The sequence below is a fragment of the Musca autumnalis genome, unplaced genomic scaffold, assembly GCF_047663935.1.
Source record: "Musca autumnalis isolate F117 unplaced genomic scaffold, ASM4766393v1 scaffold_1, whole genome shotgun sequence".
NCBI lineage: Eukaryota > Metazoa > Arthropoda > Insecta > Diptera > Muscidae > Musca > Musca autumnalis.
Genome location: NW_027411644.1, coordinates 126,004,407 through 126,015,570, shown reverse-complemented (window position 1 = coordinate 126,015,570; position 11,164 = coordinate 126,004,407). Strand labels below are relative to the sequence as shown.

At 35.5% G+C, this 11,164-nt stretch overlaps 1 protein-coding gene across 1 annotated transcript in view; it reads left to right on the top strand.

The window, feature by feature from the left end:
• Positions 1 to 437: 437 nt before the first annotated feature.
• lovit (loss of visual transmission) overlaps positions 438 to 11,164 on the top strand; it is a 206,105-nt gene continuing 195,378 nt past the window's right edge. The window contains exon 1 of the mRNA XM_073992423.1: positions 438 to 979. Coding sequence (XP_073848524.1) covers positions 792 to 979 — 188 coding nt within the window. The 5' untranslated portion in view covers positions 438 to 791. The remainder of the gene's footprint in view (positions 980 to 11,164) is intronic.

Genomic DNA, 11,164 nt, shown 5'->3' with positions numbered 1-11,164 from the left:
AAAACAGTATAAATGAACTACTCGATTTATTTATGTTGGATACCACATGAATATATTTGAATTGTTTTCTCAAAGTTATATTTAAAACTGAGACATTCTTCCATGCAATATTGTCTCATATCGTAGAGCTCAAGCGATGGAAAGCTTAGAAGAAGTGTTTAAATAGACAACAATTAGGAAATTTTATTGCTATTTAGAAGAATTTAAATCTCATTGAACAAATAACCCAACGTGTAAGCTTATTTTTGAGTCATACATGATGGGCTACCGAAAATCAAATACACTTCATACCATCAATTCATGACTGTGGAAAAATATGTATGTACATACAACAAAATTTCTTACTCGACAAGGTTTCTTCGTTTCGTGTATGTAGTAAAAAATGCGCATGACAATCAAAAGATGTCAATGTTTTCGAGCTTTTACCGGATAAGTTTAGTTCATTTTCCGTTACAATATAAGAAACACTTAACAGAGTGGACGGAAGGTTTTAGAAAATAAAACCAGCTCTTAACTAAATAAACACAAATGAATTAATTTGAAATTAAAGGAATTATTATAAAATTAAAATTATTATAAAAATATAAATTTATGTGAAAATATATGAACGTTAAAAATTTTGGCGTACTATGCAATAACAAAATTCACCTAATTAAATTAAGACAAATATGCATATATTATGTGGACTTATATTAATTGTGGTACATACAATTTGAAAGCCAATGTCACAGAAAAGTATATCGAATAATTGCAAAAAATCAATACAGTAAAAACCAAAGTCGTACGCAAATATGGAAAAATTACACGAGTATCAGGGCTTTACGGGCAGATTGCATGAATGGCGTGATAATATAAAGGAGAAGATAACAGGGCTACGAGATCAAAATCCAGGAAATATTGTAGAACTTGCAAAGAACACAGCCAATGATCAATTGAAGGGCAATGCTAATGCTAATCAAGATTATTCTCATATTTACAGGTGAGCGGATACCAAGAAATGTCAATGTCATAAATTGTAAAATCCCAGTGTAAATCAATTTAAACCCACCAAAGAAAATGAAATGGAACTTATTGTTCATTGAAATTGAATCTGAAACGATTTCAATATAATTAGGCAGACATTTTCTAGTGCGAATTCCGTCATACATTCAAAATATCATCAAAATTGGACATACATATCGTGATTGGTGCACCATATACCTCAAAATCCGAACCGATTTTCACCGAATTCAATAGCTTTTTACCTATGGCTAAAAAAATGATCGTGCTGATTCAGCTGAATCGAACCATAAATGCGACCTGTACATTGATCAAAAAATAAAGGACAGACTGACATGCATAAATCGACTAAGAAAATGATTTTATGAACAGTGAGTCAATTAAGTATTTTGCCTCTTTAGAAAATTGAAAAAACTTCAATAAATTCGTTTAAAATCATGAAATTAGTGGTCAAAAAGTGGAATATTTATATGTAGTAGTTTGTGTATAGGTTAATATCCAATATCTGCAAGAAACGCTGCGAAAGGCTTAATGGTCTCCTAGATATTGGCAAAAATCTATAACAACACAAACTATTTTACCTCAAAAAAGTATTTTGCCTTTTATTTATTTATTTATTTTTTTTTTTTATAGGAACCGTTGCAGATTATCACATTCTACAACCGTTTCGACACCAGTTCCACCATCTTGCGACATGTTTTCGCGGTTATTTTCTCCTATTTTCCTAAATTAATTTCTTCGACAATATGTTACATTAATTTTGGTCATTACCGACATTAATCTCTAAGATTATCAGTGAAAAATGATTCGCCGCTACCTTCAAATCATAACAAATGCGTAAAAAATGAATAAAAAGCTAAGATGCATCGCAAATAGTGAAAGAAAATACAGTTTGGAACTATGAAAATCAAGAACAGAGGCAAAAATTATTTAAAAAATCATATTTCACTGATAATCTTAGAGATTAATATCGGTAATGGCCAAAATTAATGTAACATATTGTCGAAGAAATTAATGTCAGAAAATTGGAGAAAATAACCGCGAGAACATGTAGCAAGATGGTGGAACTGGTGCCGAAACGGTTGTAGAATGTGATAATCTGCAACGGTTCCTATAAAAATCGTTAGTGTGTAACAAAAAAGTAAATTTTCTCAAAAAATATGTAAATACTTTTTTGAGGTAAAATAGTTTGTGTTGTTACAGATTTTTGTCAAAGGCTGTGTAACAAAAATGTAATTTTCTCAAAAAATATGTAAAAGGCAAAATACTTTTTTGAGGTAAAATAGTTTGTGTTGTTATAGATTTTTGTCAATATCTAGGAGACCATCCTTTCGCAGCAGTTCTTGCAGATATTGGATATTAAACTATACACAAACATACTACCAAGGTTGCTGAGTCGGAGTCTACGAGTCGGAGTCGAGCAAGTTTGCTGGAGTCGGAGTCTGAGTGGAAAAAAATAACTCGACTCCGACTCCGGGCAAAATTTTTTCTACTTATAAAATATAACATTAAATTCGGCATACCAAATTTTTTTCAAAAATCATTTTTTATTTTGAAAGAAAGCTATAAGAAAACATATAAACAAACGGTATATTCTACTAAGTTAGAGGACAATTTACAGGATATTCACTATCCTATTCATCTCTATTTTGTTGGTTCAATTGATCTTTGCAAACAAAAGTAAAGTTCTATGACAATTGAATTAAGATTATACCTTCAACTTCTTTGCCAGAAGACTTACTGGTCTTCTCACAAAGTTCTACTGGTTTTCTCATCTGATTTTTTATGATATGTCATCCTTGTCTTCTATTATTGAGTAGTACTTTTAATTCTGTGCCCCGTGCAAAATTGTATTTATACATAATTTCCATTGTTAGGATTGATGCTCATTTTCCCTAATTTGATTATTTTTATACCCTACACCACACTGTGGTAAGGGGTATTATGTCTTTGTGCATTTGTATGTAACATACAAAAGGAAACGAAATAGACCCATTTTATTTGTTATATGCCGATACTTTCACTAGTTCTGTTGCTAATTAGTGAAATGTAGTTGTGTATTTGAAGTTGTTATATTGTACCATGTGGAGCATCTCTCCAATTAATTTTTTTCTGTAAAGTTAAATATCCTGATGTTTTGTCAATTTCTTAAATGAGGTCTTCGGACTTGGAATTGGAAAGAATAAATAAATTAAATTAAAAGACATTGTAGTCTCTATGGTTAATCCTACTGAATACCCCCTAACGCAAAATGGAAGTCAAGGAAGATCTGGTGGTGGAAAATTCGCTTTCGGAATGAAAGCCCCTATTGAGTATATTAAGAACCCCAAAGGATCACATAGCTGAAATTTCTGAGTTATGTCGTAATGAGTTTTTTATTCACCGCCAACAATGATTGAGAAAATAGCTTTATATCCCTATTTGGAGATAGTGTTTCATCATTTTGAGATGAATGTTTTCAGTTAAATAGCGTGAGGAATCTTTCTGTCGTATATTTTGTCCTTCTAGTTCAGTTCCTTCCATGTCCTTTTTGTTCTTGAACTGAAAAAGTAGCACAAGATGAAATTTTGTACAAAAATGTTCACCCGAAATATGTAGGATCGGGAAAAGTAATAAAGGACGCCAAAGTTCAAAATGTGTGCGCTGAATTTTAGTTTAAGGGATGATCCCCACTTGTAAATTTGAGAAAAACAAGTAAACATAGCATTGAATATGTGGTCAAATGTTCAAGTCGATCGGAACAATCCTGACTTAGATATGAGCGTTGGAAGGGAAAAATGTATTGTATTTTGTATGCAGCGTATAAACTAAAAACTTATTTTTCTCGAAATGACATTTAGAAATCGGATTATTAAAAACAGGGTTTCGTAGACGGCCATTTGCCACAATAATATTTTTCTCTTTCAGACGAAGAAAAAATCTCACAACAAGGTTTCGTAGTTTTCTCGGAAAAAAATCTTGAAAACTGGCTTTTGTTGGGCTTTACAACTGGGGGTCTCTTTTTAAGGCCAATCTCATTGGCTATCATCCAGTTTAAAACTTTGTCAATAATTGCTTGTAATTTTTATCGCATGCAGTCCTTATGATTTGTATTGCCCCTTCAATTTTACATATTTTGGCTTAAAGATTTTCTCATGCGAAAGAATTCCGTAAAGAAAACCCATCAAGCCGCAAAAAACCCGTCAAATCGGCAAAAACTTTCTAACGTGTATTTTGATGTTATTTTCAATGAAAGATTCAGTAGAAACATTATAGATATGAATTTTACATCATATTTATGTTCTGTAGTTGAGTATTATATTCGAACGAATGCCCTTTCTAAAGAATATGTAAAGAAAAACTAACAGATTAGCCTATACAAGCCAAAATATAAAAAATTTAAAATTTGTGCACATTTTACTCATTTTATGGTATAGGAATTCACTATCGGAGTCGACCCGGAGTCGGAGTCGTGAAAAAAAACTGGTATGGAGTCGTGCCACATATAACTCGACTCCGAAACCCTGCATACTACATACAAATATTCCACTGTTTGACCGCTAATTTGATGGTTTTAAAGAGGCAAAACATTTTATTGACTCACTGTATGTATATCACCAAAAGGATCTATGGCTCTATCTTGCTTTCTTTCTCATGTTACATGCAAATGCACAAAGACATAATATCCTTGCCACAGTGTCGTGTAGGGTATAAAAATTAACCCATACTATGATGCTGAATAGGTTGCCGTAGATGGAAATATAGCAATAGACCATTAACCATCCAAATTTCAAAAGTGAAAATATTAAAGAAGACCTTCAGAGCTAAAAATGGGTACAATTTGTATTACCAAAAATTGTCAAATACCAGAAAAAAGAAGCGCAGCTACCCCAATTTCCAATTTGGCAGATATATTTGCTTCTGTGGGACATATTTCAAGGGGAATTCTGGTAATGAATGAATGAATATTAAATGTACCGGTGTTGATGGTCAAATATCAGAGTCATTGTTTTGTATTTGTACAATATATTTGGTGTATTATAAACATAAAACCTGCTAATTACAATGACTAAGGCCCGTTCTTACATCTTGTCTTTAAAGTTCATTTTAGTTATACCTTACTTTAAGAAAATTAAAGAATAAAGTTCGCATTACCAGGGATTTGTTATTACATCTTTTATTTAATATAAATGTTAAATTTTGTAAAAATATGGCAATATCAAGCAAAAAAGTCTGTATACATAAAATTTACTCAAATCTGATTGATTGATTTGAATTTGCAGACAATTTTTTCTTGCTTTTGGTGCAGCATACTCTCGGGCGCAGTTTAAATTTTAAAAGGAACACAAAGTTCCTTTTAATTTATCTGACACTTATTGTTTAAGGAAACATGTAAGAACAAAAAACGGGTTATCTGACCGATATCGGCCAAAATTTAACTACAGAAAGGATGTAATAATGGGCCCAATAGAGCTTTTAATCAATACCTAGTAGGTTGCCAACAACGGTAAAAAAAACACAGTAAAAGCCATCAAGCTATCTTAATATTCCATTTTTGACTTTATACTGTAATCGCCTTTTTTGAAAATGTGTACGTTGCTTTATTGCTCATTACCGGGTCTATAATATAATTGTATATCATTTGATTAAGTCGAAGAAAAACATTAAACATGCAACAGCTAGACTAGGGATAGTAGTGTGGAGTATTTATTACATAGTCGACCGTCCGTTTATAATCTTTACTTATTTATTTTTTTAAATAATATGATTTGTTTAAACTATTGTAAATTATATGTGTCTGAAACAAAGACGTATAGCTATAAAGACTTGAACAAATGCATTTTCCAAAAACATGATAATAGTTCCATATTTTGGTTACAGATGGCTAAACAATTTACTGGAATAGATAACATAGATGTTAATCGCTCTTGTTTCACATTTGTTCCCCATAGAAAACATAAACGTCGCGTTTTGTGGCTAAAAATTGTTTCTATACTTTTATTTGTTTTTTATTAAATATAATACAAAAGCAAGTGAGCCAAGGCTATAGTCGGGTCGGGTCGGGGCTGACTATGTGATACCCTACACCACCTACACAAAATATTAAAATTGGGATAGCTTAGCGCCTTTGCTCTGAATGTCATTATTAATTCAGGTCAACGCATTTAAGTGCATCGTCAGTACAACTCAAATAAAAAAAATGGAAAAGTGGGATGTAGCCAACCATCAATTGGCTTCTTTCTCTGTGAGACCCCCATCAAAATTTCGTGAGGATCCGCTCAATGTTCCGACCTGTAGTGTGATTGCACAAAAAATGGAAAAAGAGATACGCCAACCTGCCTTACCACGTTAAAAAGATGGGATTTTCTACTTTCATAGTCAGAATTTGCTTTTGGAAGGTCCCCAACCAAAGCTGTGATATTCGTCATTTTTATTAAAATCGCGGAAATAAAAAGTTATGTTCTATTAGCGACAACCTACGTTACAAAGGTGATATTTTCTACTTTTATTAGCTGGTTTTGCTTTTGAAGCCCTTATAGAAGCGGAGATATTCGCTTTGAAATAAAACGTTTTTGCCCATTCCGACCCCTAAATATTATCCGACCATCATCAAAATCAATAGGCTTCTTCCCCTGGAGAACCCCCATTAACCCAAAAAATTTCGTGACGATCCGATCAAAATTCGGATGTATTGCCGACAACTGCGACATCTCAGTTATTTGGTCACCTACGCCAACCTACTTTGCATCATTGTAAAGATGGGATTTTCTATAGTCAGGCTTTGTTTTTGGAAGGTCCCCACCCAAAGCTGTGATATACGTCATTATTATTAAAATCACAAAAATGAAAAGTTGGGTTTAATTAGCGGCTATTGCGATATATTCGTTGTTTGACCACCTACAAGAACCATCGTTGCAAAAGTGATATTTTCTACTTTCATTATCAGGTTTTGCTTTTGATATACCCCATATAGAAGCGGAGATATTCACTTTGAAATAAATTGGTGACTTCTTCTCCAAATAAGTTTTTTCCCATTCCGAACTCTGAATATTATCCGACCATCACCAAAATCAGTAGGCTTCTTCCCCTCCGGGGCCTTCATCAACACCCAAAATTTGGTGACGATCGGATTAAAATTGCTACCTGCAGCGTGATTACAAGGTTTAGATGAACAGACGGACGGACACACAAAGCCAGATCGACTCAGCTCGTCGAGACATTCATTTTGATATCTATATGTACTCGTATGTCTACGACCATTATTTCGATGCTTAACAAACTTTTTGGCCAAAAACCAACTTATAATTTGCCCAACGTTTGATATGGTCCCGTGCATTTGTATGTAACATGCAAAAGGCAACGAGACCCATAATTCATTTTAGATGTATATGTACATTAGGGCGACTCAAAAAAACAATTTTTTGGAACTCCTACCACGTAATTTTTTTCCCGTTAGATGCAGATATCTCATATATATGGAATTTTATGGAGATCGGTTAACGTTAACCCGTGCCACCCGAGCGATTTTTGTTTACATAGTAATTTGTATGGGCCAAATGTGAATTTGCACGAAAAATTCTCTAACGGCGACAATTATGGTTCAATCGATGAAAAAATACCAATTCATTGTTATGGCTAAAAAATGAATCCCAAGTCGGATCGAATTTTGATATAGGACCCAAAATACCGAAAATCCGCAAGTATGCATATTGGAGCTACACCAAAATCCGATCCGATTTTCACAAATTTTTGTAAAATAGAAATATATTTTATAATAAATAAAAAATATTTTTTTATTTTATAACGGCAAATTGGGACTAATATCTTTCGAATAAGCTATTTTTTTAAAGCGGTTAACAAATATATAGGTAATAGTGGTTGAAGTGTAAAAAACGCATTAAAAACAAGAAAATGCTATTCCTCGTGTTGAAGGCTGCGTAAAAGATACCAAACATTATAATTTATTTCTTATTTTATAATATTTAATTTATTATCTGTAAGTAAGCTTTCGAAAATTTGCAAAACCAATGAATTCGGTTGAAAAATAGATGAGATATGCAATTTTTATACCCGCTTCCATAGTATGGAGGATATATTAAGTTTGTTTTTCCGTTTGTAACGCCTTGAAATCCTTATTTGCAACCCTATAAAGTATATAGGTTAGGTTAGGTTGATAAGAGGGGTGATCCTAGATCACCACATGCCCATGTGGACATACACTTAAGCCATAAGTAGGCCTGTTGTGCGCTCTAATTTTTGGGTTATGGAGGATTATCTTTTTTTGACTTAGTCTAGGATCTCTGTCCTATTTACATAGTCTCTGATCTTTTTGAACTCGATTGTCCTAATTAGGTCGAGTCCTGGTATAATGTCATTCCCTAGTAACTGGGTTCTCAGATTTGTGAAGGCTTGACAATGGCAGAGGTAATGTTCCAACGTTTCGTCGTCCTCTCCGCATGCTCTGCATTTACTGTTTCTGCACAACCTATTTTGTGCAGATGCGCTTTTAGACCTAGGTGACCTGTAAGGATTCCTGTCAGTCTACCAATATCTTTTTTACTTAGTAAAAGTAATTCGTTTGTTTTGTCCTCGTCTGGGTTTCCCCATAGGATTTTTGTGTTTTTTCCCTTCTCTTCACTGCTCCAGAGGGATACATGTGCATTTTTTGCCCATGTCTTTAGTTCTAGTCTCGTAGCTTTAAACGGCTTAGCGTTTTTTAGACTTACCGTGGGTTGCTCCTTGGCTTGTTTTGCCAAGGAGTTTGCTTTTTCATTACCCCTAATCCCGGTATGCCCTGGTACCCATATAATGTTTACCTTACCGTGTTGGGAGTAATTATTTATAGATTTAATACATTCCAAGACAGTTCTAGATTTCACTGTCTTGGTTGATATAGCTCTAATGGCTGCTTTGCTATCCGTAAGGATATTTACAGTGGTAGGCCTTCTGTGAGTATCAAACCAAAGCAGACACTCTATTATCGCCCGGAGTTCCGCCTGCAGGATCGTGTTATGATCCGGCAGACGGAGGGAGATTTCCGTTTCCGGTTCCATTATATAAAGACCCAGTCCGGTTCTCCCCCCTAGCACAGCCCCATCCGTAAACCCACAGCTTCCAGCGGGAATCTGTCAGTTATTGACACCTCACACAAGGCTACTTCACTAGTTTCACGTATACGGTCCGATACTACCTGATTTATAGATTCACCCGTTGTGACCTTTAATATGTTTTGGTGGTATGTTTGGTGGCTCTTTTCGATCCACTCGCTCATCGACTTTAGCCTTACAGCTGCGATGGCTGCCTCATACCTTACCTGAATATCTATTGGGTGTACAAACAAAATTGTTTCTAGAGCCCTAGTCGGTGTGGTCCTCATTGCTCCGCTAATGCTTAGGCAGCATGTTCTTTGGACCTTTTGCAATATTTCCACATTGCATTTTTTGTCCATGGCTGTCCACCATACCACAGACGCGTACGTTAGAATTGGTCTAATTACGCTTCTGTATAGCCAGTGTATCATCCTAGGATTGAACCCCCATTTTGAGCCTATCGCCTTTCTGCAGGTTGACCAACATATTTTGGCCTTGTTAGCCCTTTCTTGTATATGGTCTTTCCATTTAAGTTTCCTATCCAGAATTACTCCTAGATATTTAACTGTACAGGAGATATTTATTGTCTTATCTAGAAAAACTGGTTCCTCGTAGTGTCCCATTTTCGTTTTTCTAGTGAATAGACATAATTCTGTTTTTTCCGGGTTGACGTTCAGACCTCTCGGCCTGGCCCAGTTAAAAACAATTTTTAGAGCCGTTTCTGCTCTTCGACAGAGTTGATTCGGATTCTTTCCCCTCAGAAGTATTATAACGTCGTCTGCGTAGCAGACTGGGTCAAATCCTTCTTCGGTTAGGGTCCTCAAGAGACTGTTTATGGTGGTAACCCACAACAGAGGTGAAAGTATCCCTCCCTGTGGCGTTCCTTGTCCAACTTTGTCTCTTATTTTCACGTCGTATAGCCCGCAGCTTATCCATCTATTCCTTAGCATGTGGTTTATCCAGTTCCTTAAGGCCCTGTCTACCTGAAACACGTCTAAGGAGTGGATAAGTGTCTCGGTGCTTACAATATTGAAAGCGCCTTCGATGTCGATGCATACAGCAAGTGAGTACATTTTCATTTCGAAGGTTCTTTCTATGTGGTGTACTACCTCATGCAATGCGGTTTCCACTGATCTGCCTTTAACGTATGCATGTTGTTTGAATTTAAGCATATTGTTGGGGATCTTACTCTTTATCATGGTGTCGACTGTCCGTTCCATTGTTTTGAGTAAGAATGAAGATAAACTTATCGGTCGATAAAATTTTGGTGTTGCATAACTTGCCTTGCCAGGTTTGGGTATAAAGACTACCCTTGCCTCCTGCCAGGCTATAGGAGTGTATGCAAGTTTTAAGCATGCATTGAAGATCCCGACCAGTTTGGACGCAATAAAGTCCACTTCCCTCTGTAGTAAAGCCGGGAAGATCTGATCTGGTCCAGCTGCTTTATATGGTGAAAAGCTTAAAATGGCTTGTTGGACCATTAAGCTGTCGATCTTTGGTGCCTCCTCCGATGAGTTAATACATTCCGTCGATGCCTCAGTGTTAACCATGGTATTCTGCGGGAAGTGCGTTTTCATCAGAAGGCCTAGAGTTTCTTCTGTTGTTTCAATCCTTTTTCCATTTCCATCGACCAATTGCTCGGTCTGTGTATGGGTTTTAGATAGAAACTTTTTAATCTTTGAAACGTCATTTACACTATCCACCTGTTCGCAGAAAAGCTTCCAGGAGTTTCGTTTGGCGTTTCTTGTTATTTTGTTGTATTCCTTTAATTTTGCCTGATAGTTGACCCAGAATACAGCTGCTTTTTTACGTTTGGTCCTATTATAAAGTCTGCGGACCTCCTTGCCTTTATTCCGAATTTCCCCTGTCATCCAGGGTTTTTCGTAGGCGGATTTCCTCTCTCGAAGGGGACAACTTTCCTCGAAAGACTTTACTAGTGCCTCAGTTAACTTTAGGAAATCTCTCTCTATGTCCTCCTTACTTAGGCATTCCTCATCTGGTTGCCCAAGTCTTTCTTTTACTCGTTTTCCGAACTTTGTCCAATTTGTTTTGGATTTGTTTCGGAAGGTTATCGGGTTAGGCGATGGCCTAGCTAT